At 36.9% G+C, this 27177-nt stretch overlaps 1 protein-coding gene across 1 annotated transcript in view; it reads left to right on the top strand.

The window, feature by feature from the left end:
• KPNA1 (karyopherin subunit alpha 1) overlaps positions 1–24402 on the top strand; it is a 71456-nt gene extending 47054 nt beyond the window's left edge. Inside the window, exons 6-14 of the mRNA XM_005893417.3 lie at positions 2911–3042; positions 4041–4129; positions 4479–4578; positions 5129–5292; positions 6714–6792; positions 12128–12253; positions 14179–14306; positions 19288–19466; positions 20815–24402. Of these exons, the coding sequence (XP_005893479.1) occupies positions 2911–3042; positions 4041–4129; positions 4479–4578; positions 5129–5292; positions 6714–6792; positions 12128–12253; positions 14179–14306; positions 19288–19466; positions 20815–21002 (1185 nt within the window). The 3' untranslated portion in view covers positions 21003–24402. The remainder of the gene's footprint in view (positions 1–2910; positions 3043–4040; positions 4130–4478; positions 4579–5128; positions 5293–6713; positions 6793–12127; positions 12254–14178; positions 14307–19287; positions 19467–20814) is intronic.
• Positions 24403–27177: the final 2775 nt, after the last annotated feature.

The raw sequence follows: 27177 nt of genomic DNA, 5'->3' as shown, positions 1-27177 counted from the left end.
ATTACTCAAATCATTAGTGATCATTGGATATTTTGCTGATAGTTTCCTCATTAATAAACTAGAAAACCAAGGCGTCTCTGGCTGGGTTGTTGTAAGGAACAGCTAAGAGTATGTGAATAATCCTTTTAAAATATAAAGGCCTGTATAAATGTCAGGTTTCAACTCAGATTGAAAAGGGCTAGAACATTGGTTTGGGTAGTAATTTAATTACAGAGGTGATTTAAAATGAGTTTTTATTTTGTTATATTCAGTGTTTCAAAGTCTCCTGAACTTATCAGTTCAGTTCAGTCGCTCAGTTGTGTCCAACTCTTTGCGACCCCATGAACTGCAGCACGCCAGGCCTCCCTGTCCACCACCAACTCCCGGAGTCCACCCAAACACAGGTCCATTGAGTCAGTGATGCCATCCAACCATCTCATCCTCTGTCTTCCCCTTCTCCTCCTGCCCTCAATCTTTCCCAGCGTCAGGGTCTTTTCAAATGAGTCAGCTCTTTGCATCAGGTGGCCAAAGTTTTGGAGTTTCAGCTTCAACATCAGTGCTACCAGTGAACACCCAGGACTGATCTCCTTTAGGATGGACTGGTTGGATCTCCTTGCAGTCCAAGGGACTCTCAAGAGTCTTCTCCAACACCACAGTTCAAAAGCATCAATTCTTCACTCTCAGTTTTCTTTATAGTCCAACTCTCACATCCATACATGACCACTGGAAAAACCATAGCCTTGACTAGACGGACCTTTGTTGGCAAAGTAATATCTCTGTTTTTTAATATGCTGTCTAGGCTGTCATAACTTTCCTTCCAAGGAGTAAGCGTCTTTTAATTTCATGGCTACAATCACCATCTGCAGTGATTTTGAAGCCCCCCAAAAATAAAGTCAGCCACTGTTTCCACTGTTTCCCCATCTATTTGCCATGAAGTGATGGGACCAGATGCCATGATCTTAGTTTTCTGAATGTTGAGCTTTAAGCCAACTGTTTCACTCTCCTCTTTCACTTTCATCAAGAGGCTCTTTAGTTCTTCTTCACTTTCTGCCATAAGGGTGGTGTCATCTGCATATCTGAGGTTATTGATATTTCTCCGGGCAGTCTTGATTCCAGCTTGTGCTTCCTCCAGCCCAGCATTTCTCATGATGTACTCTGCATAGAAGTTAAATAAGCAGGGTGACAATATACAGCCTTGATGTACTCCTTTTCCTGTTTGGAACCAGTCTGTTGTTCCATGTCCAGTTCTAACTGTTGCTTCCTGACCTGCATACAGGTTTCTCAAGAGGCAGGTCAGGTGGTCTGGTATTCCCATCTCTTTCAGAATTTTCCACAGTTTGTTGTGATGCACACAGTCAAAGGCTTTGGCATAGTCAATAAAGCAGAAAGAGATGTTTTTCTGGAACTTTCTTGCTTTTTCCATGATGCAGCAGATGTTAGCAATTTGATCTCTGGTTCCTCTGCCTTTTCTAAAACCAGCTTGAACATCTGGAAGTTCATGGTTTACATATTGCTGAAGCCTGGCTTGGAGAATTTTGAGCATTACTTTACTAGCGAGTGAGATTATAGTAAGGAGTTATCATGCAAAAAAAAGTCCCTTTAACTGTGGTGCTCCTAGTCTGGCCTCCCTGCTGCTGTAATATCAGTGTCCTAACTGGCTATCAGACCACTTTATTTCACATTTATAGGTTTTTTTTTAATATCCCCTTCTTTAAGTGTCTTCTACTATGAATTTACTGACATTCATTCATGTATCTTTGGACTGTGCTAATCAAATTGCTTTCCTGTTTCTTTCATTTTCCCATACCCCAAGTGATTGATTTATTTTTCTATATGACAGCTACCTTTCGGTAGACCCAAAAGCTTGAGAATCACAGCTCCATTTTTTGATGATTTTTAAATTGAGATTCTCATTCAAGTGGCATATCTCTAAATTTTTTTGCCCCCATATGTATGCTTCATTAAAGAATATTAAATAGGAGACAGAACAGGAGAAGGAAGTAAAGCTGAAGTTTAATTAAGAACTCTAAATAGGATTTTGAGAGTTCATTCTTGGATTTTAGGAGTTCATTCTTGGATTTCATCTTATTGAGCTTAAGAGTCAAGGTACCATAGAGATGTGTACAATTAATAATGTGCTGTATTTTTTGTTGGCCATAATTTCCTTCATACCTTTTGTTTACCAGTTTATTAACCTTTAGGAATGCTGTTTTTAAAAAAGTCTTACCTCTGTGCCTTGGTTTGAAGGCTGCTCATTTATTGGAATCTCTTATGGTCTAAAGCTGCCATTTCTGTTAGTTGTATGCCTGTTAACTCCTTTTGGTCTGCTTAATCATTTAAATTGTCTTCTGCCTTTTTCACTCTGCCTATATTTTATACATTTTACACTAATATTGTTTCCCCATTTCACTTTTCCTATTTTATAGAAATTATTTAATTTTTTATTAGATAATAAACATGGTATAAGGCTAAAGGTTACATAAAGGTTTTACTCTAATAAGTGTTTATCCTTCCTGTACTTGTTTCTGATTCACCTAGACCTCTCTATGTAAGTAGCAAATATTTACAGTTTATTATGATTCCTTTAAGAGATATCCTGTGCAATAAGTAAATTAATGCATATATTCTTTCTTAACCCTTTTGAAAAATACAGTACGGTACCAAACACTCCCTCATTCTTCTTATGGTCTCATGTCAGCTCTATCTTGATCTGAAATTTTAGACACCCAGAGTTCCTGATGAAGGTTATTTCTTTGGGAATTCTTCTATTAAATTAATATAGTATTTACCTGATAGATTATATTCAAATAATGATCTCAGATTCTTTTTTCATGCATAGAAAACATTCTTTTTTTTTTTAAGAAAACCTTATTGTTGTAAGTAAACCTATTAAATTCTACTAAGATAATGAAATTATTTTTATCTTTATAGTTTGAATCAGCTTGGGTACTGACAAATATTGCTTCAGGAAATTCTCTTCAGACCCGGATTGTGATTCAGGCAGGAGCTGTGCCTATCTTCATAGAGTTGCTCAGCTCAGAGTTTGAAGATGTCCAGGAACAGGTAAAAGATGAAACAAGTAAAGAGAAGCAGGTTAAAGAATACAGTTTTTCCCTGAGTCTTATATTCAAGAGTCTTAGTGTTACCACTTGGATACGACAGTCCATGGTTCTCACATGGAGTGTTCCAGAAATCTAAACATAACCTAAATAGGACGTTTCATAGTGAATATAGGCAGAACATCTCCTAGAAACATAACCGTTTTTCTATTCCAACCCTGAAATTCTTGAAGTCTTATACATTTAAGACCATGTAAGGTCTTACATTTTTTTTTTGTAATACTCTTTGGTGTTGATTGAAGTAGCAAGTCTTTGTTACTTTTGGCAGAAAATCACTTAGAAAAAATGCATTTTTAATTACTGCAAACTTTGTCAAACTCATAAATACAAATTGTTACTAAATGAGTATGATTTTATTCTACAATTTTATTAAGGTATAATCAACCTACGGTAAACTGCATATGGTTAAAGTGTATAATTTGTAAGTTCTAACATATGTATTTACCCATGAAAGATTATAGTCAAGATTGCTAGTATATCAACCTCCCAAAATTGAGTCAAGTTTTCTGCATTTTTATTGCTCTTAATTTCTTGGCTCACTGTTTTCTTTTGTAAGCAAGGTTAAAATACATTTTAAATCAGCTGAGTAAACCATTTGGATCTCTGCCATGTTCCAAGGGCTGCATGGAGTGTTACTTAAGACCCCCTAACGTAAAGAATATATATAAGAACTGGTACCTCTTTTTAATGACTTCACTACCATGAGTATATTCACATGTATACTTTTAATATTACTGATCTTCTACCAGTCCCATAACAGTTTCATTTGACTCCCTGATGAGTGATCTTAGAGGTGTTAATAGTTAATGTCCATGTACAATATGTTGATTAGCTACTGTATTATTTTGTAAAGAGTTTTTGTAGTATGTTTGCATCTTTTTTGAAAGAACTATGAAAAGATTAAACTCTGCAGCCTGTCATTAATGAATAATTCTTTCACAGGCCGTCTGGGCTCTTGGCAACATTGCTGGAGATAGTACCATGTGCAGGGACTATGTCTTAGACTGCAATATTCTTCCCCCTCTTCTGCAGTAAGTTTCTTTCTTTTTTGTGGGTAATAAAAATATGGGAAGTTCCTCAGAAACGAGTGCATCTTTGGAAATCATTTTGGATTTCCTAGTGTTGCTTTTCATTACAAATATTTTCTCACTAACTTGTTCAGCTCATTTCCTTGGGCACTCTCTCTTATTCAGGTGTGTAAAAAGAAGTGCCAATATTCTGAATTCTTTGTGTTAGAATTAAACTTTATTGTTCTGGAGAAGAGCTGTTTGAAGACATCTGTCTATCAATAGCATTAAGTTAAGGTTAAATATTTATCATATGCTATCAGAGAATTGATGCCCATTATATCATTTACCAATTGCATCATTATGCTTATAGGTTATTTTCAAAGCAGAACCGCCTGACTATGACCCGGAATGCAGTATGGGCTTTGTCTAATCTCTGTAGAGGGAAAAGTCCACCTCCAGAATTTGCAAAGGTAAGGATTATGCTTGTGGGAAATTGGCAGAAAAAGTACAGTTAAAAGAGTGTAGCAACCAATGTTAATGTGAATAGAAAGAATAATTTTTGATAAACTAAAATGTTAGAATTTTGTTTCTAGAAAACTAGGTCTTTGTTTTTGTTTGAATTTGGAATAAATCTTCACTGCCTGTAGAAAGCTCTGAACTAACCTTAAATGTGGCATTTTTTTTCATAACAAAGTATCTAAAATGTAGAATTTCCTAGCTTTAGCACTTAGGGAAGTTACTTTATCTGTGATCCACAGAGAGTATTTTGATAAGGAATCCCACCCTTAGAATTGGTATATATTAAACTTTGCTCTTTGAAATTGTTTTCCTTGGGCATTGACTATTTCATCAAAGTAAACTGCAAGGTGGAAATGTCATTTGGCCACTTATTACGCCATCTCTAGAAGGATTAATCACTCCAGAAGTCACCAGGTGTGTGCCTGGTTGCTTTCTGGATCCCCACTCCTCACTTGCTTTTATTTTATTGAATTTCATAATCGTGTCACCTTTCCTTTACAGGTTTCCCCTTGTCTGAATGTGCTTTCTTGGTTGCTATTTGTCAGTGACACTGATGTACTGGCTGATGCCTGCTGGGCCCTCTCATATCTATCAGATGGACCCAATGATAAAATTCAAGCAGTCATTGATGCAGGAGTATGTAGGAGACTTGTGGAGCTGTTGATGTAAGATATCTTTAAGAAAGTGTGTTCTTTTGTCTCTCCTACTAGTATTCTAGTTGCTGATACTCAAATATTAATGTATTATACTGATTTGTTGTGCTTTGTGCTACTGTCCTTTGTTACTTTGTTATATTCACATTAAATGTTTGTTTTTTTGTTTTGAGGGTTATAAAGAGCCTCTCACTTGTCCTCTGTAAGCAGCCCTTCAGCAAAAACATTTGGAAAACTCTGATCTATTTAATTCTAGCTCATACTTAGTATTCTGAGACAAACCACTGGATGGCAAACATCTTTTGTCTCATGTAGTCTAGGCTCACTTAGTCTAAGCTCTTTAAAGCTTAACCTAGACTAATGTCAGACTTTGAATTTTATTTTGCTATATCTCTTTGGATCCCTTTCATTTATGAAGTAGAAGATATACTGATGGCATAACTAATTTGAGACTGTATTAATCAAATTTTTAGAAAATAACTATTGAAGGAAAAATTAGAGTGATAACATAATGGGGAAATAGTATAATTACAAGCCATGTGAAATTTATTGGAGTAAGTACAAAATAGATGGAAGGAAACATTGTCCCAAAGATGACACATCGAATGGATTAGATAATATAATATATAGAGTATAAAACTCTGGGATGATAGCTGGCTACAGACTGGGTACAGATCAGTAGCATAATGCTTTTGTGTATTAAAAGCAGTGTAATGCTGGAGGAGTCACAAGTACAGCATTCAGAATCTGGGAAGTAATCTTTTGTACTCTTTAATCACTTTTACTATATATTTTTACCATTTCTTGTTGGTCATCATATCTTAAATGTGAAGAAACTGGCATAGTTTTGAGAAGAGTGATCAATCTCATTAAACAGGAGAGAAAAGATATTTAAGGAAAGTTAAAGGATATTAACTTATTTAGCCTGAAGTCAAAACTTAATATCTGTCCTCAGATATGTAAAAGATTTTGGAGGGGGTTTTCAGACCACCAAGTTAGCAGAAGTTTAGTAAAAAGAGTTTAGTATTTGAAGTATGGAGCCTGACTCATTTTCAAGGTAGTTCAACTGTTGACATGTTTTTATTTCTGTGAAAATGAAATAATTTGTAAAACTTTAAAAAGTGGTATATAAATGTTACTGTTGCTATTATCTCAGCAACCATGGAAACCAAGAGGAAATGAAACCTGTTTTAAAGAATGAGAGGGAAAAGTTGGACTCTAGGTGATGAAATACTTGGGAAAGGTTTTTAGAAAAGATGTGTAGCTTTTATCCAAAAATATTAAATAAGGGAAAGACAGTCCTTCTTGGATACACCAAAAACATTTCCTCATCCTGATAGGGTTCCTTGTACCTTTCTGGTTTTAGCTCTAAGGAAAGGAATTTGCAGATGTTACTGTTGGATATAAGACATCTTTTCTTTTTATGGTTGCAGGCATAATGATTATAAAGTGGTTTCTCCTGCTTTGCGGGCTGTTGGAAACATTGTCACAGGAGATGATGTTCAGACGCAGGTATGAATAAATGGTAACTTTTTTTTCCTTCCAAAATAGCACATTGACCACCCCCCGACCCCTCTCCATGAGTATGTTTCTGTTACAGTATTTTTAACTCCCTATTATTGGGGAGAATTGATAGTTTGTTTCATTAATGTTTGTTAAATGTTAGCTTTGGCAGCTACTTTCAATACCTTCACTACTTGTTTCTCTGTCTTGATCTACTGCTTGTAGCAGTCTTGGGTTCCTGAGGAGCCTGGTGGGCTCCTTGGGGTCACAAAGAATCAGATACAACTGAGGGACTGGCCACACACACAATAGTGCAACTTATCCTTTTGGTTAGGTTTATTTCTCACTACTTCTACTTGAAGGGATTCCTGTGAGCATCAGAAGTTTCCAGTAGCATCCTTTCTTTCAGCTTCATCTCCTCTTCCCTGGTAGCTTCCTCCTTTCTGTACATGGTAAGTTTCCTAAGTGAGGAGGATCTTCCGTCCCAGTTCATAATGTGATCCTCTAATCCACTCAACTTTTATATCAAGATATGTCACTCATGGTGGATTCTTCTAGCTATTTTTATTCTTGATCCCTCAGATGCATTGGCATCATCTTTAAAATTATCTTCCTAGGCTTCTATGATGTTGAAGTATTTTGGGTCTCCTGCCTCATTGACCATTGGTTTTTCTTTAGCAAGCTCCTTTACCTGTTCTTTTCTCTTTATGGGATTATCCTCTGTAGGGGATTAGGTTTCAGCTTTAGCTCTTTCTTAACCAGCTCTGACTTTCAGCAAGACATTTAATGTCTTTACTTTTCTACTCTATAAAATTAAGGAGACTTTGTTCTCAGTTGTCTTCCAGCTCTTAATATTTACTTTAAAATGATTCTGTCCACAGAGGAACTGTTGTTTTTCCTGGTATATCTGGCCCTCTGCTTATTTACGTTCCTGTCTTGGTGAATGACCCCAGCGGTCACCCAAGCCAAAAACCCGGACATTAGTTTGGTTACTGCCTTTCTTCTATCTTTCTTATCAGTCCCTAATGATGGTCATCTCTACTTACTCCTTGCAGTGCTTAGTTCACACATTTCTTACTGTACTATTCCCATGTCGCCAGAAGGATGCTTGTAACATGCAAATTTGATCGTCTCATTCTCTTAAAATCTTTTTATAGCCCCCGATTGTTCTTGGATAGTGTTCTAATATCCTTTAAAGTCTGGCACCTGTATAATGAAATGCTATGCAACAGAATGAAGAAACTATTAAGCATGTTTTAATACACAGAATGTTTTTCAGGTTCTGTTGTTCAAAAAGGAAAACGAGACACAGAATAGTGTGTAGCATACATTACTATTTGTGTAAGAGTGGTGGAGAGGAGAAAAAAACAATACATGTGTGTTTGTAATTGCATAAAATTTCTCAGGAAGCACACACACGAAGCTAATAACATGGTTGTCTCTGTGGTTAGCTGGGGTATAGGAATGGAAAGGAAGCTTAAAAATATATAGTCCTTTTTATTTTCTGAATTTTAAAACCATATCAGTGTATTTGCTATTGAAAGTTTTTCTACCCCTTCCCATGCCATGCTCTATGCTTTTGCCATGTCATATTTATTCCTGTGTAATAGCTGTGACACACCCGGATTCTGAGATTTAACACAGAGCTTGCTTCCCTTGGCATGGAATATATGTCTCCATCCCCCATCCCTGCTCTGACCAGTCCCTCACACAAACTCGCACTCTGCCATTAATGTCTTGTCATTCTTCAAGTCTTGCTATTAATTTTCTCTGAGAAGCTAACTCTTAAATTAGGTACTCCCTCCTTTGTTTCATCTGTCATAGCACTTACCACTGTATAACTGTCTGCTAGATTGTAAGCTTATAAAAGTGGAACTGTGTCAATCTTGTTCACTTTTGTTCTTCTATAATTGTCCCAGGCACAATGTATAGAGACTCAAAAAATATTTACCACATAAATGAAGTTCTGAATCTATATATAGTTCTGATCTCTCTCAAGTTCCAGTAACATGTTTCCAGTACCTGTCTCATTTATCTTCTCACCCACAAAGTGAGTTCCAAGTTTTGATTTTTCCCACTTCAATTAATGGTACGATTTATTCACCCACTCTTGAAACTTTGCAGTCATGTTTGGTGTCTCCATCTCTCATACTTTTTTTTGATAGCAAGTCAGCAGGTCTTATGGGTTCTTGCATTTTTATTGAATTTTGGCTGTGCTGGGTCTTTGTTGCTTTGTGTGGTCTTTCCCTAGTTGGAGCACACAGGGGCTGCTCTTCATTTTGGTGTGAGGGCTTCTCATTGCAGTGGTTTCTCTTGTTGTGGAGCACAGGCTCTAGGTGTGCAGGCTTCAGTAGTTGTGACATACAGGCTCAGTAGGTTGCGGCTCGTGGGCCCTAGAACATGCAGGCTTCAGTGATTGCAGCATGCAGGCTCTAGAGCCTGGGCTCAATAGTTGTGCACAGCCTTTGTGGCATATGGAATCTTCCCAACCAGGAATCAAACTCATATCCCCTGCATCATTGCAGGCAGAATCTTACCCACTGCGCCCCCAGGCAAGTCCTTTCATCGTTTCTAGGTCCACACCTGATTACCTTAGTTTGGGCCCTGTTTTCTCACATACAGTGGTTGTTGCTATACCTACCGTATTTATCCTCCTGCTGTCTCAGGCATTTACCCCTCTCGGTGTATTCTTCCTGCTGCTGCTGCTGCTAAGTCACTTCAGTCGTGTCCGACTCTGTGCAACCCCATAGACGGCAGCCCACCAGGTTCCCTCGTCTCTGGGATTCTCCAGGCAAGAACACTGGAGTGGGGTGCCATTGCCTTCTCTGGTATTCTTCCTAATAACTGCTTAATCTTTTCTAAAATAACTGTTCACAGTATTTTCCTCCTAGAAACATTGAGCTTTAATGGCTATGAGATAAAGAACCTTGAAAGACTTAGGAATTTGCACTGCAGTGTTTTAGTTTCATTTTTCTTTCTAGCCTCCTGTTAATTTTTTGGGTACAGAACCTTTCCTTAATAGTTTCACTGATGTTTTCTTAATTCAGTACTTTGTGGTAGCCTACCAGATTTCATTTCTAATCCTTCCATATGCTGTATCCTCCCTCTTCTTTGCTTATAAAATTCTGTGTTTCAAAGTGTTTCCCCCCACCCCCTCCCATGAAGTCTTTTTTTTTCTTACTATTCTTTCTCAAGTAATTCTTTAACTTCTGACATACTTGTTTTCCACACCACATCAGCATTTAACATATTGCTTTGTGACTTTTTTATACTGTTATTTGGAATGACGGTACTTGTTAAACTACAAGTTTTGTTACTTTTTGAGTTAATAGGCAAAAATTGGCTTCATTTTAATTTTCATTTCTTTGTGAGGTAATTTGCTATTAAAATTGTAGTTTCTCTTATCAGTTTACATACTAAAGACAGCAACCTTTTCTGTTGCAAAAGCTTTTTCACATTGCTGTGCATTTTAGTTTTCATGAATTTCTTGACATAAAAAATTTCTATTTGGTAAAATTTTAATTTTTCCCCTATAATTTCTTTTACTGTTTTTAATGCTTATAAAGTCCTTCACTGTCCTCCAAACCAGCTGTTAACTGCCTAATTTATATTAATATTTTCTTCTGCTTTATGGTTTCTTTTTTATATTTACTCTTTAAATAGGTTGCAAATTTATTTTAGTAACTGTTTGGGGTTAAGGATTGATTTAAAATTTTTTTTCAACTAGTTACCCCTTATTCTAGTTGTCCTTGTTGTTCAGTCTGTCACTTAAGTCATGTCCAACTTTTTGTGACCCCATGAATTGCAGCATACCAGTCTTCTCTGTCCTTTACTATCTCCCTGAGTTTGCGCAAACTCATGTCCATTGAGTCAGTGATGCCGTCCACCCATCTCATCCTCTTTCACCCTCTTCTCCTCTTGCCCTCAATCTTTCCCAGCATCAGTGTCTTTTCCAGTGAGTCAGCTCTTCGCATCAGGTGGCCAAAGTATTGGAGCTTCACGTTTAGCATCAGACTTTCCAGTGGATATTCAGGACTGATTTCCTTTAGGATTGACTGGTTTCATCTTCTTGCAGTCCAAGGGAGTCTCAAGTCTTCTCCAACACCAGTTTCAAAGTGTCAGTTCTTTGGCGCTTAGCCTTCTTTATGGTCCAACTCTCACATCCATACATGACTACTGGAAAAACTGTGGCTTTGACTATATGGACCTTTGTCGGCAAAGTGATATCTCTGGTTTTAAATACGCTGTCTAGGTTTGTCATAGCTATTCTTCCAAGGAGCAAATGTCTTTTAATTTTGTGGCTGCAGTCACCGTCCGCATTGATTTTGGAACCCAAGAAAATGAAATCTGACAATTTCCACATTTTCCCCATCTATTTACCATGAAGTGATAGGACCAGATGTCATAATCTTAGGTTTTTGCATGTTGAGTTTTAAGCCAGTTTTTTTCACTCTCCTCTTTGATCTTCATCAAGAGGTTCTTTAGTTTTTCTTCACTAGAACCATCTATTAAATAAGACTACTAGTCAGTTAATCCTTTCTTGAAGAAAAAAGTATATATACTTAATTCTTGATAAATACTTGCATTTGTTTCTAGACTAGATATGCTGTTCTCTTCTTTAGGGGCTTCCCTTGTGGCTCAACTGGTAAAGAATCCACCTACAGTGCAGGAGATGTGGGTTCGATCCCTGGGTTGGGAAAATCCCCTGAAGAAGGGAAAGGCTACCTACTTCAGTATTCTGGCCTAGAGAATGCCATGGACTGTATAGTCCGTGGGGTCACAAAGAGTTGGACAGGACTGAGCAACTTTCACTTTTCTTTGATGATTGATTCTTGAGCCTGTCACATATCATTTTAATCATTATAACTATGATTTTAGTTTCCGGTAGAGTAGATTCCCTTGTTCACTTATATTTGTCTTACTTTCTTCACCTTTGTAAGCTGTTTAATAGCTGGGGGCATGTATTTTCAATCTTTGTATCCTGTAAAGCACCTGGTATTCTTAACTAAGTATATATTGATTTCTGAGACCACTTATTAATTTCTGGCCACTTACTGGAAAGATATTTTAATATGCTATAGGCATAGTAAAGTGAATAAGGCACAGTGTGCTATATGTTATGTTTAGCAGTTGTGAGTATATATAATGAAATTGCTTTGATAATCTTAGAAATGAATTTTTATTAGCAGTGAATACTTTTTTACATATATAAAGTTAAGTCTAAAATTTCAAGGAGAGATTATTTTTTTTTTGCCTGTATTTTCCTAAAATAAAGTATGTGAGTTAGAGATTTACTTCTGTTTGGATCAATACAATAAGTAACCTTTTCAAACTTTTCCTTTAGGTAATTTTGAATTGCTCAGCTCTGCAGAGTTTGTTGCATTTGCTGAGTAGCCCAAAGGAGTCTATAAAAAAGGAGGCGTGTTGGACAATATCTAATATCACAGCTGGAAATAGAGCACAGATCCAGGTAATCTCATATCACGCTTCTTTATTCTATATTTTTATTATTTAAGGGTTTTTTCAGACAGCATTTAAAAAGTGTATTTTTGTGTGTGTGTATATATATATATATATTTTTTTTTCCATTATTGCCTTGGAGACCACTAATTTCCACTGCTATCTTATTCAGTCTACTACTTAGTTTTTTTATTGCATTGTAGAGGTTAAGTCTTTTGAAACTTACACTTAGGCTTTGGTTTTTTCTCTTTGCCTTAAATATTTGATAATTTGCCAAGATCTGAGACGTAGTATCTTGTATTTTCAAAATGTTTTGATGGACTTTATGCTAAGCAGATTGGCTTTTTACTCTTGCCAGTAAACATTTATTTATTTTTTAATATTTATTTTTTAATGGACTCGTGTTAGATTGCTTCAGTTTTTCACGACTCTTTGGGGACCTAGTTTTCTCTAAATGGTTATCTGCCCTTGATTTTTGTTCTTATATTAGTGGGAGAGTGACCCAACAGATACAGTAGGCCAAATGTTTCAGGATAGACCATGAGAAAGGCTGAAACAACAAGGTAGAACAGATGTACCATAGACTTTGAGCTGAGTAGAATTGTAGAAGTCATCTAATCCAACATTCTTGATTAAAGATGAAACTGAGGCTCAGAGAAATAAAATGATTTGCTCACAGATACCTTCAGTAAATGACAGAGCCAAGATGAAGCATCTTTTCACTAAACTTTACTGATTTCCTTCAGTGGTACAATAGAAAGAGTTCTTGACCAGGAAAACATTGTTAGTCATCCCCCAGAAGGCTGTAAGGGACTGAGATTTATAGCTATGGCAATTTATAGCATGTTTTTAGCTGTAGTTTATTGTCTGCTACCATCAAGCTCTAATGTAGAATTCCTCAGTTTTTTGATAAAGGAAATGATAACCCATTTTAGGTTCTTGAACTGAGGAGAAACATGAAGAAAGCAATTTGAGGAAGACTACTTTAGTATATGCTGCTGCTGCTAAGTCGCTTCAGTCGTGTCCGACTCTGTGCGACCCCATAGACGGCAGCCCACCAGGCTCCCCCGTCCCTGGGATTCTCCAGGCAAGAACACTGGAGTGGGTTGCCATTTCCTTCTCCAATGCATGAAAGTGAAGTTGCTCAGTCATGTCTGACTCTTCACGACCCCGTGGGCTTCAGCCTACCAGGCACCTCTGCCCATTGGATTCTCCAGGCAAGAGTACTGGAGTGGGGTGCCATTGCCTTCTCCTTAGTATATGAGAGGGACTGAATAAAAGTACTCTAACAAAGGGCTCTTCTGGTAATCTGGGTGGGAGGTTGTGGCTTGGAGTAAAAGAGTGGCAGTGCTAAAGGAAAAGATGAATTTAGGATGTTCTGAATTGAGAATGTAAGGGAGATTTGGTGACTGATTGAATTTAGAATGAATAAATAAAAACAAAACAGCCTTTTGAACTAGAGAGGTTTGAAAAAAGACCTGATAGAGCAGATGACATGTTTAAGGTGGATAGCAGATGTACACTGAGCCCTCAGCCACCTTGAACTGGGATCCCAGTGAGAAATGGGGACTGGAGCTGTAGAACACACATGTGAGAGTGGATGCTATGAAAGAAAGGAGAATGGCAGAGGAACAGAGAATTGAACCTTTAAAATTTGTTATTGTGAATAGAATAAGAGAGAACAATAAAAGAGAAAAGAACCCATGTAGAAGAGAAAACTAGGAGATTACAGGGTCACAAACTTCAGGGAGGATGTTAGTGTAACTAAGTATAGTCAAAAAGTTTGGGATAATGAGGAATTAACTCCTTCTGGTGTATCTTTAATAGGGGAGGGGCGACATTAGTAAAACTAGCTGAAAAGTTATAAGTAGCATCATGAACATTTTTACAATTCTTGTAATTTCCTTTTCTTTAATTTTTTTTCTTTAATTTCAGACTGTGATAGATGCCAACATTTTCCCAGCCCTCATTAGTATATTACAAACGGCTGAGTTTCGGACAAGGAAAGAAGCTGCTTGGGCCATCACAAATGCAACTTCTGGAGGATCAGCTGAACAGATCAAGTAAGTACTAGCCAAGTAGTGTCTTGTAAAGAAAATCATTCTGTTTCCCAGTTACGAATGCTCAACTCTGGCCTCTTGGAAGATTGTTATCAGTTTCATAATTAGACTGAAATGTATATTTGATTTCTTAATATTTCGCCCATTCTTTATTGCTAAAGATAATTCTGGGATGTGAGAAAGAAGGCATAGTTGAGGTTTGAGGCCATCGAAATACTTATAGGGGTGGCTTGAGCCTACTCTGAAAGCTGCCTAATCAAAAACATTATGGGTAGTCCAGTAGGTTACTTGTAGAATTCTTAAGAGTGCAACTTTAATAGCTAACTTGCTATTTCTTATTTAGATGTCTTAATAATAGAAATGCACAGGCTTGAAAGAGAAGTATGAAAGTGCCAAATTCAGTAGAGGCAAGTCTCCTAAAGTACTATTATTCAGTAAAGGGAGAGATCTGTATTAAATTGAGACTTAAATGGCCCCTAGAGCAGCAACTTAAAACCTTAATGGCTAGAGAATGCATAAATATGGATAGGAATCAATTCCTCTAAAGAATATCATATAATCAAATGCTTAATTATGGATATATCCTGCCTTAATGTACTTTGGGGAATTCAAATGAGGAGAAGATGGTTACCAATGAGTGTTAAACCATTCACCTTTTCTACATATGTAACATGGGGGAAACATAGCTACTTCTGATATTGTTTCTTTGTGGATTAAGTGTAGGTGCTCAGCCAGTGCTGAGTTTTAGTGCTGTGTTGGAATTTCAACAAAGTAGTCCTAAGATTTCAGAAATTGATCAGTTACAGAAAATCAGAAGTATATACCTGAAATAATACAATTTAAATAGATTAACACGTGCAGTAGCTATTCCAGTAAAGTTCATCATGTATAGGTTAGCCAAGGGAACTTCAAATGGTCTTTAGAACGTATTTGTATGAGATTGGGTCTTTTTTAATCTTCAAAATTCTGGTTTGGAGTACTATGATTTTTAAATATGTCACCACCAGATGGCAGTAATATGAAGTAATATAGAAGTTATTAGAACAGTTGATGGGGCTTCCCGGGTGGCTCTCGTGATAAAGAACCTGGCTGCTAGTGCAGGAGACGTAAGAGACGTGGGTTCAATGCTGGGTCGGGAAGATCCCCTAAAGGATGACACAGCAACCCACTCCAGTATTCTTGCCTGGAGAATCCCATGGACGGAGGAGCCTGGTGGGCTACAGTCATGGGGTCGCACAGAATTGGACATGACTGAAGCAACTTAACATGCACACATGCAGAACAGTTGACAGTCAAGTTTTATGTTCAGATTCAGATTTATAATTATTGTCACTATATATTATACCAGTATGTTTTCTTAATTGACATGTATATATTTTAAAGACATTTAAAAAATACTATGGTATCCATCCGGAAGTATTCAGGGTGTTTTGCTCTGTTAGGAATGGAATGGCTTCTATCCCTTTTTAAAATTCAGCATAGGTATTTGTAATAATGAAGTTAATTATCAATCTCCTAGCCATTTTTTCTTAATTAAAGAGTTATATTGAAAGATTATTATGAAAATATTACAGTCTAAATTACAGAAAATAAACTGACTTTATTACTGATAAAAGACATCTATGTGGCTTTTGCTTATTCTTGAGAAGACAAGATTTAGATGCAAGAACCAGTTAAGAATAACTTGGGAAGTATTCATAATTTTAGGTTAAATATAATCAAATGCTAATACATACTACAGTTCTTAAAACTGAAGGATAAATAATGTTGCCTGGAATTAAAGTTTCATAGAAGAGATGAAATTTGCCATTTGAGTAGAAATTTGGTAGTTTTGGAGGAGAGAATATCATGAAGGAATGTGCACAGTAAATGTTATTGGAAGAGGCAAATCAATCTCTCTATAGGGGATGAGGAATTTAATGATAGATAGACTTTGGAAACTGAGATAAAGGCATTAATCTTGGATATTGGGAAGACTTTGGAGTGTCTTTAATATTAAAAGTGATACGAAGAAGACAGTGATTTGAGGAGAGGAAAGACAGCAGTTAAGATGCCTTTGTAATATTAATAGTTTAGTACATAGTGATGGCCAAAATTACGGTAATAGCTGCAAGGACTTGGACTTCCCTCGCAGTCCAGTGGTTAAGACTCCACTGCTTCCACTGCAGGGCATATAGGTTTGATCCCTAGTGGAAACTAAAGATCCCGCATGCTGTGTGAGCAAAATATGTATATAATAGCTGTAGCAGTGAGGTACAGGTCTAAATATAGGAAAGAAAGCTATAGGATTTGGTAATAGATCGAAAAGGAAAGGAAAGAGCCAAAGACTGAAGAAAAAAGTGATGCTTTTGATAAAAATTAGGACACAGAAGAAGCAAAATCCTGTCTTAAGAGAGATGGTTTAAGACACGGTTAAGTTTGTTGCTCATCAGAAATTTTCTTAATGAAAGCCTTTCCTGACACAGAGCCACCTAGCATCAGTGATTGCTTTATCACTGACTGCTTTATCCAAGTGTTTGACATACACCATTCACTGGAGCCAGTTCCAGACTTGAACCATGCTTTTCTCAAAGTGGCATCTCCCAACAGCCCACCTCCCCTGGTCCTCTGTTTTGATGAAGGTTACTTTGGAGAAACTTGTATCAATAGTGAAACACCACTATGGTGGTCTTTAAGTCTCCAAAAATGAGTGATTGCAGCAGAAAATAGCACCTTAAATTCCTCTGATCTTGTAAGGAGGTATAATTTAAATGGCTAGAATTGGGAACCCAGAACTCATTGAATGAACTGTGTCAAAATACAAGAAGTACTAATACCATGCTTTTGCAGATAAAATCTGCTCACATCTTCAAAACTCTGAATTTACTTATTAGCACATTTTTTCGTAGTTTTAAAATAGTTTTAGTCAGTATTTATTCATTTAATTATATACAAGTTCTAGAAGTTTTTTTATAACTTAAAATTTGTTTTTAATCCCGAATCAAGTTTTCAGTACACTGGTTTTCATAATAAGAGATTTTACAACCAGACAGTATTACAAAAGTAATGAGGTTTTAAAAGAAAATATAAGGATTAGAGGTCACCGAACTAAGATTTCTAGTGGGGAGAGGAGATCACATCAAACGTAGACCAGGATCAAGCTTGAGGACAATTTGGAGATTCTGAACAAGTCTCTGAAGTATCCAATTGCTGTTGCCTGTATAGGCCAGTGGAGTTTAATTGCAGACATGTAAGTCATCTGTTTAAGTAACTACTTTTAAAATTTTGCTGGTGTTTAATGACAGACTTAGTGTGGTTCCCAGATTTTTCTACTTGAGGAAACTGAGACACAGAGAGATCAGATAACTTGTCCAAAGTCATCCTGCTTATATGTAGCACAGCGGGATATAATAGTGGTTATCTGTGGATACTTTTTATTTTTCTTTATGCTTTTCTATGATTTTTCAAGTTTGCAGCAACTAATATAATCTAAGAAGGCTTTTTTTTTTTTTTTTAAGAGAAACAATTATATAGATATGTTGAAGGAATGGTTAACAGGTTTTAGTGACTAAAAACTGTGCTGTAAAGGAAGGGGAAATGGTCAGAAATGGCTATAGGCCTATGTAGTCTGTATTTGAGTGACCTAGCCTGTCGAAGGACATATCATCTAAATTATCAGTAAATACTTAAGTAAAATTATGCATGATACTATTAAAGTCATTCCATAGTAAATAATAAAGCTAAATATGATATAAATTTAAAACAAGGCTTTTAAAAGAAGAGAAAAATTGAGATGATAGTAAAAGTTCCTGTATACTTTGTAAATTTCTTCTAGTAAAAGCTTGCTTTAGTATGGTTACATTTGTTACAGTAGAACCAGTACTGATACATTATTAGCTTAAATTCATATTTTATATTGAGGATTATTGTGTTGTACAATTACAGATTTTGATGAATTTTCCCACCATTGTGTATCATTCACTGCTCTAAAAGTCCCCTCTTCTTCACCTGTTCATCACTACACCCTTAACCCCATCCCTAAAATCCCTGGCAACCACTATTCTTTTCTGTTGCCTTTATAAAAGTTTTATATTTTCCAGAATGTCATATATTTAGAATCACACAGTATGGAGTCTGTTCAGACTAGTTTCTTTCATTTAGCAATATGCATTTAAGGCTCCTTCACATCTTTTCTTAAAAGATAGCTCATTTTATTTTTATCACTGAATCCCTGGTGGCTCAGTGGTAAAAAATCCACCTGCCAATGCAGGAGACATGGGTTTGATCCCTAGGTGGGGAAGATCCCCTGGAGAAGGAAATGGCAACTGACTCCAGTATTCCTGCCTGGGAAATTCCATGGACAGAGGAGCCTGGTGGGCTATAGTCCTTGGAGTTGCAAAAGAGTTGGACACAACTTTGTGATTATATAGGAACAGTATTCCATTGTCTGGATACACTATAGCTTATTCATTCACCTAAGTTAGGAATAAAACTCCTGTAGATATTCTTGTACAGGTTTTTGTGTGGACATAAATTTTCATCACAATTGGGTAAATATCTGGGGGGTGTGATTGCTGGGTCATATGGAAAGCTTTCTTAAAAAAAAAAAAAAAACTGTCAAGCTGTTTTTCACTGTGGTTATCTTTTCTATTCCCACCAGCAAAAAATGAGATGTTGTCTCAAGTAAAAAAAAAAAAAAAAAAAAAAGGATGTTGTTTCTCCACATTCTTGTCAGCCTTTGGTATTATCAGTGTTTTGGATTTTATCCACTTTAACAGATGTGTGGGGTCATCAGTTTTGATTTGCAGCCTCCCGATGACACATGTTGAGTGCCTTTTCATGTTTATTTGCTATCAGTGTCTCTGGACTTTTTTGGACAAGGTGTAGGTTGTATGGTTCAACGAGTGTCTACTTTTATTTCTTGAGTGAATTTGAGGATTTTCCTTCCACCAAAAGTTTTATGAAATTAAAAGCTTTGTTTGACTAAATTGTTCTATCAATTTAGGTACCTTGTAGAACTGGGCTGTATCAAGCCACTCTGTGATCTCCTCACAGTCATGGACTCTAAGATCGTACAGGTTGCCCTGAATGGCTTGGAAAATATCCTGAGGCTTGGAGAACAAGAAGCCAAAAGGAATGGCACTGGCATTAATCCTTACTGTGCTTTGATTGAAGAAGCTTATGGTAAGCGAGATTAATAGATGTCCTGAAATTATTTTTTTCTTTTTCTCCGTACTTTTCTGGCCTGTTCACATCTGTCATTAGCAAACTCATACAAAAAATTTCTCCTATAAATATTTAGTATGCAAGATTGGAAAACATGCATTGTAGATGTGAAGAGAAGCAAGTATCCTAAGTTTAGCACTTTTTACATTGGACTGTTAGGATCTTCTGTTCCCTGATGCTGCCTGCCATTATGATACTTTTGTATTCTTCTAGTACATCTGAACCTCAAGAGCACCCATATCTACTGTAGACAACACCCCATTCCACTCCTTTTCTAAGATTTTAGACTTCTGATTTTGCATTGCATTTCCCAGTTCCTGTGCTTCTAACTGTAAAGATTTCTAGTTTCATTAGAAGCAGTTGAGTCACGATCTGCCTTTTGGTTTCCTCATTCTTCCAATCTCAGTTCTAACTGTACCTTTAATCATTGGTTTACCATTGTACTTGATAATTTTTACGTTCCCTAAGTGCACTCTAAGGTCTGTTTATTCCTAAGATTGGAATTAGGGGTCATACGGCACAGTCATCTTCAGATTTATCAGATAATGCAGAATTGTTTTCTAAAATGACTTTAACAGTTTACCACTTCGTAAAAGGCTTGATTGTAAAAACTATATTCCTGCATAGTGTAATAAGTTTTGAAATGTATAAAAAGACAAATATTCCTTTACCCAGATATTTTGCTATAGATATCTTGTTAATTTTTGGATGTGTGTGTGTGTATGGTTTTTAATATGTATATGTATTTTTTTTTCCCTGAGCACTGTTAACATTTATTTCCAGTATTGCTGTAGCCTTTAGATTGCTTATAAGCTGTAGGTAAAAGAAAGCCTAGCTCAGATGTACTTAAACTTAGTAAAGGGAGTATGTGTTGGCTAGTTCTGCTTGGACTTCTTCCTTAAAGCAATATAAATTGATTCTGGCTGATTGATTTATGGATGTTACACCTTTGTTGAAATGATAATGGTTAGCTCAGAGCCTGGATAGCTAGAACCAGAGCTAAGAATAAACTTAGGCCACAGACATAGTCCAGTAGGAAAACTTCTGCTTCTGGCCTTAGGTGCAGGATGATGTGACTGTTACAGAAACTGCTGCTTCTGGGGACTGGCTGTTGCTTGCACACACATTTAAGATGTCAGTTTGCAATACTTCTTTTCAGTTGTAACTGGAGGAGTATTTTCTGTGTTGTTGCAAAATGCTTATGAGAAGTAAGTAGAGAATCTTCCTTTACATCAGAGAAACAAACATGGCAAAATACAGTTTTATTAAAATTTCTAACAGATTTTTAAAAAATTCTTCATTTTAGGCCTGGATAAAATTGAATTCTTACAGAGTCATGAAAACCAAGAGATCTACCAGAAGGCCTTTGATCTTATTGAGCATTACTTTGGGACCGAGGATGAGGACAGCAGCATCGCACCGCAGGTTGACCTCAGCCAGCAGCAGTACATCTTCCAGCAGTGTGAGGCGCCTATGGAAGGTTTCCAGCTTTGAAGCAGTCTCTGCTTTCATGTCCCTGTGTCAGCCCAGGCTGCCCAGTCAAGTCCTCTGTGGAGCCCACAGTCCTCATGGAGCTAACTTCTCAAATGTTTTCCATAATACTGTTTGCGCTCATTTGCTTGCCTTGCGCACCTGCTCTCTTACACACATCTGGAAAACCTTTGGCTCTCTGTGGTGGAATACCCTTCTAATAAAAGGGTAATAACCAGAACGGCCCACTCTGTTATGGAAAACCCTAGGCTTTCAAGATCTGCACTTACATATTATAGAGTCATGGGAATATGCACATGTTAATGTGGCTCCCTTTTTCTTTGTGGGGGAAAAAGAGGACTCCTCATTCCCTTTAATGTGGGAAAAAATACTGACATTAAAAGATGAGACTAAATCTTTACTTTGAATTTCACACAACTGCTTGCAACAAGGGAAATGTTTAGACCTGTTGTGTACTTCAGAGTACTTTCAGGAGTTCCTCCACAGTGAACCCTTGGATTAACTGGTGGCTTTTTCTAGCCACATTTGCATTAATCCTTACTGAGATTGGATGGTTTTATTTCCTCTATTGATGCCATTCTCCACAGATAGTAAACCATCCGCTCCCTCACCTTCAGCCTTCAGTGAATGTGCTTCTAGTTGTCAGGAATGCTGAAGAATTAACTTTGACTTTTAAATGTGATACTGGTTTGAAGATTCCCTTAGAGCAGAAAGGAGAGGGGCACATATTAATTTGTATGGCTATTGCTTCTCTTTGGTCTTACATGTCTTAGGATTTGGAAGTGGTACAGTTCTAATACTGGTATGAAGATTTAGAATCCTTAGTGATCAAAACCATATCCTGTAATTCAATAAAAAAGTTAAAAACAGAAAAAAAAAAAACCCCTCTGATTTTCCCAAACTTAACCAGTGTGACTAGGGCTGTTTCTGCATTAAAACAAATGTTTCAGGCTTTGTGGTCCTGATCAAGGTCCTCATTAAATTGGAGTTCACCCTAGGTGCTGTTCCCTTCTGTGACTGGCAAATAAATACGCTTCTAAAGGTTACTTAGGGATTATTTTTTTTCCTTAGTTAGGTGCAGCTGGATTCTAGTGTATTCATGCTGCACATAAGTAGCATCCTTATTTTCAATGACCATCTTCTGGACAGACCTGTTTAACCCAAATAAGGGCAGTGATCTTTTTCTTATGACCTCATTGTTCCCTAATCATTTCATCTCCTACTAGTACTGCCCAGTCAAGTCCTTTCCATAAAATAAAAAGTTTCTACCTTCTGGCTCATTTAATGACTACAACCTCTACCTGCAAATGGCGCTTCCAGTACTGTCTTCAGTGATCCACATTTGTGCTCGGACTGGAATGAGAAAAATAAGCTTAATTGCCAAGAGAACTGCAACTGAGTTCAATACGATTTCTTGGTGCTAGTTGGCCATCTTGACTCAATGTTGGGACATATTATCAGAGAAGATTTTTTGTTGATGTGCTGTTCAAAATGAATTCTGAAGGAAAGTTGCTCAGTTCTTTTTCAGAGAATATCCTTTTAAACCTCTTTAATCTTGTCCTCTTCTAGAATTCATTATAACCCCAAAGTGTAACTATTTGAAAGTTCCCCTGACAAGCTGTTATATCTCTGGTAAATCCTGCTGAACATTAGGGATATTCAGAGCTTTCATACCTCATCATGTTGTTTAAACCACCAACTTACGTGATCTGATTTAAACTTTAATAAGAAATCCACTTCATTCAAAATAGAAAGATACAAAGACAACATTTATCAGCCAAGTGTATGACGCATTCTTCGCATCTAGTCTGTAGTTGTGTCTGTGCTCTGGAATGGATACCGTCTGCTGATGTCTGTTATTGATGGAGCAGCCACTGCAAAACTAGTCAACTCCGTCTATAACTGTTACTTTTTCTAGTGCTGCTTTGTGCTGAAAGAACATTTTAGTTTACTGCACTTGACCTGTAAAAAAGACTTTCTTTGTAATTTTAGGGACAAATTAGGTGGTTAATTTAAAGAAAAACTTTCAATGTTGCCTTTACATCACATTAAAATATAACTTCTTTCAGAAGGGTAACAGAAGCACTGAATGATAGTAAAACTCTTGTTTTTAGCTTTGACATTTTTTGTGGCTGAGTTTTTTTAAATTGTAAATTACTGGTAACATCATTTCTCTAGGATGTTTTAAATCATGTCCCTTCTATTGGATAATTTTAAAAATTTCATCTTGTTTTGGTAAATCAATTTTAACGGAAAAAATATAAAACGAAGTTTCCCCAAATTAGCAAGCAAAGCATACACTGGGAATTTTTGTTAGCAACTGCAGGTGTCTCAATGAATGAAGTAAAACAAAATCCATTTAACTAATGTGGTCTATTGTCTGTCTGAAACAAGAGGAGTTTATCTTGCTCTGTCCTAGAAGTTCGTGAGCCATGAGATAGCTAATTTTTTCTTGCAGTTAAGTTTTTAAAATATAAAAGTTGGAATTGATTAAAAGTTAAATCCCATCATAACTGTTGGAATTGATAAAGCAGCCTCTTTAGTAACAGAGGGACATTTTAGAAGGTAGCTGTTAAAAAGTCCTGTTTTTAGTTCTCTACCTGGCAGATTGTGTTAATTTACTTTCACTGAGATGTTAGTCATTACAAAAGCATGCTAATTTCAACACAGGAAAACTCTTCTGCAGTTTTATATACCGCTCTGGGGGAAAGTGGCTTGATTTTCCTTTCTCCTTTTTTATTTCCTCCTCTAAACTTTCAAAGTGTATTCTTTGAAATGAGAACTTTATTTGGGGGGGAGGGTGTGGCGGGGAAGCACTGATAACATTTGGGATGTAAAGACACTTTGTATCTGAAGGATCAGCAGGTAGATATGTGTTAGACTGAAAGACACCTAGAAAGGTAAAGGTGATAGGTATGAAGAATGTGAGATTTAGGAGACACAGTTCTCCATGGAACACTTCATGTTGTCACTAAGTAATTAGACCCTTTTTACACTTTGTCAGCTGTACTGTTTTTGAAAATTCTGTTGCCCTAGGATTGTACCTTCCATCTGCCAGATAAAGCTGAATGGACTCTGGGTTGATTTTCATCGTTATTGTCACAGATAAAAACTTTTGACAGTTACCCCATAATAAATCTGAATTATCCCAGATTGTTGCTGATTTTGCATAAGAAAAAATATGTTGTATATTTTATTAAGCAGACTTTGTCAGCTATCCTCTGTTGTACATGGCCACCCACGGGCAACTATGAATTTACTTCTCCAGTGCTAAATAAATATTTCAGTTATTTAACCCCCCCAATTTGAGGTTGCATTATGAAAGTTTTCCTCAACTTAAAGAATTTTTCATTTTGTGAACATTTTAATATCAAGAGGCAAGTCATTAAAGGTATTTAAGGGCTTTGGACTTTCTGCATATATTGGAAATTGTGATGTCTAAGGGTGATTTTCAGTAAAGAGGGGATCCACTTGTAGGAAGAAGTATTATTTGCTTTTCATATTTACTGTGTTCTACCTCCTGCATTCCAAAATTTGCTCAGACAGGTGTACCTATTGTGGAAGTCTCATCTGAATTTTTTTGCCATCTGAAGCTGTTAGCTTCTGTTAGAACCATTTTTCTTCTATTATGAGGTAAGCAGAGTAAATATATCTACCCAGTTGAGAAATATTCGTGGCTACCTTTTTCTGTCATCAGAAGTTAAAAACTTTATACATGTGTGTGTATATTTTTAAAGTAATTGAAGACCAGATGTGGCACTCCTAGTCCAGGAAGTCTGCTTTGATTTGGGTAGTATTCTGTAACATGCTTTATTGTCAGGAAAAGGCAGTAACAGTGGGTACCAGAGCAGCATAAAGGTGTGATAAAACAAATACCACTGTATGCTGGTTTTTAAAATATCAGATTGCTACTGGACATAAAACTCATCTGGAAGTTTGGAGTAAGGAGAAAGGATTAAGGGTAGATGAAGCTCCATTCTGTTTTCAGCTAGGAGTAGACAAAGAAATCCTAGCCTGTTTTCTTACAGGTCAGATAAAGGGAACTCGTCTTTATTGGAACCTCTCTAGTCTTCCAGGTGCCTGGTTAAGGACTTTCACTTTTTCTCATTTAATCCTCATTTTATCCACCTCTTTGAGGTGGATAATTTGTCATTATGGTGACAAAATCAAGACTTAGGAGAATTTACTTTGCCTCAAGGTCACAACCCTTAGACACTGTCCAAAGGTGGGGGAAAGCCCTGCAGTTTGTGTGTCTTGAAGAAAGCAGCAGTCACAAGTGTTCTGTGCCAAGAATTCCCAGAACAGGACACTGCAGCCACAGCTGGGCCAAGTTACTTGTTTTGTCGGGCCATTCTTTCTTCTTCTTATCAGCACCTTGAAATGACTAAATCGGGTATGAACTGCTTTTAGGCTACACAATCCAGAGTGTAGAGACTCAATCCAAACATCTTTCCTTTTCTGTGGTGCTAAAATTTCCTATGACTTGACAAGTTAAAAATAACATGATTCATTGAGTTTAGTAGCATAACTGCTAAACTCAGAAACGTTTCCATTCAACAAATTCAAATGTAGAAAGCAAAGTACTGACACAGAGGGAAAAGGCTTTGGAATGAAGAATGTTACCATAGAAAGCAGTGCCATCCATGGATGTGAATTTAACACAGCTGACTTCCTAAAGGATTATCAACCCAAGGAGTGTCCAAAGTTTAAAAAATGACCTTTTAATGTATGTTGTTATGTTCTGCTTACCTCGTCATTTTGACCACTCTATGTCCTTTTTCAAAGTGTTTTTACACTTTGATTTGGAATGGTTCTTATGATTCTTTGTACTTGAATGTGGTTGGTCAGGCCATGGATGAGTGCCTTGCACACAGCAGACATTCAATAAATATTAAATGACTGAAGGAATGTGCATCTATGTGATATTAGTAAAGGGTACGGGGCTTCCCTGATAGCTCAGTTGGTAAAGAATCTGCCAGCAATGCAGGAGACCCTGATTCGATTCCTGGGTTGGGAAGATCCCCTGGAGAAGGGATAGGCTACCCACTCCAGTATTATTGGGCTTCTCTTGTGGCTCAGCTGGTAAAGAGTCCACCTGCAAGGTGGGAGACCTGGGTTTGATCTTTGGGTTGGGAAGAAACCCTGGAGAAGGGAAAGGCTACCCATTCCAGTACTCTGGCCTGGAGAGTTCCATGGACTGTATAGTCTATGGGGTCGCAAGGAGTCAGACACGACTGAGTGACTTTCACTTGGTTACAAAAGAAAGCTCAAAGGGATTCTTTTATGCTGCTGTTTGAAACCAGGATGAACAACTCTTAAAGCTAGTGTCTCAGCATGTGTGTTATATGTAGTTCCCTTTCTGGAGACTTAATTTGACCTTAAATTTACAAAACCAAACACTGTCCTAACACAAGTTTTGTTACATAAAGAAAAAAAACTCAAAAATGTCTTCTGAGAAAAGTTAATGGGTATATTTTATAGGGTAACTAATATTACCAACCCCATGTTTATATATACACCAGAAATAGCTCATCAGTCTCTTTTGGCATACTCTTAAGAAAAAAATTTTTGGCCGATTATATCCACTGAATGTGGACGCTCGTGGTTGCCTTAGACTACTGAATTTTTCATTTTTACACATTGCATATATTGCTGCATGAGAGTATTTTCTTTATGCATTCCTCCAATTTAACTGACAAATCAGTATAAACAGAAAGATGTACTTATTCACTGTGATTGCTTCTCTACCATTTTTGAGAGATTTCACCAGGTATTTTTCTGAAAACAAAAGTCTTAAAACAGTCTTAGTTCCTGCAGGCTACACGTTTATCCACAGTACACACTTGTTGGGTTTACAAATTTATTAAGGCTCCCTTAGATGACTGTTACCCCCGTTTCATTCGCCGTTTTGGAAAAAAGTATTCTTCTAATTTTAAAATCAGTATGTGGTCATTTCTGTGATCTTCAATCGTTTTTCAAAGAATAAAATTACTCTCTAAATTCCTTTATCTATACCCACTTAACCTGAGGAAGCCAAAGGAGCCCAGAGGCTCAGTATGGACCACTGCCTTATATAACACACTTGGGCCCAGCATTATTTATGGGTAAATAGAAACGCAGAAGGCCACAATAATGGAGAGGGATCTGGACAGGCTGGAGTGCAAATTAGCACACACAC

Source organism: Bos mutus, chromosome 1 (genome assembly GCF_027580195.1).
Source record: "Bos mutus isolate GX-2022 chromosome 1, NWIPB_WYAK_1.1, whole genome shotgun sequence".
NCBI classification, from domain to species: domain Eukaryota; kingdom Metazoa; phylum Chordata; class Mammalia; order Artiodactyla; family Bovidae; genus Bos; species Bos mutus.
This window is presented reverse-complemented; position numbering and strand designations above follow the sequence as displayed.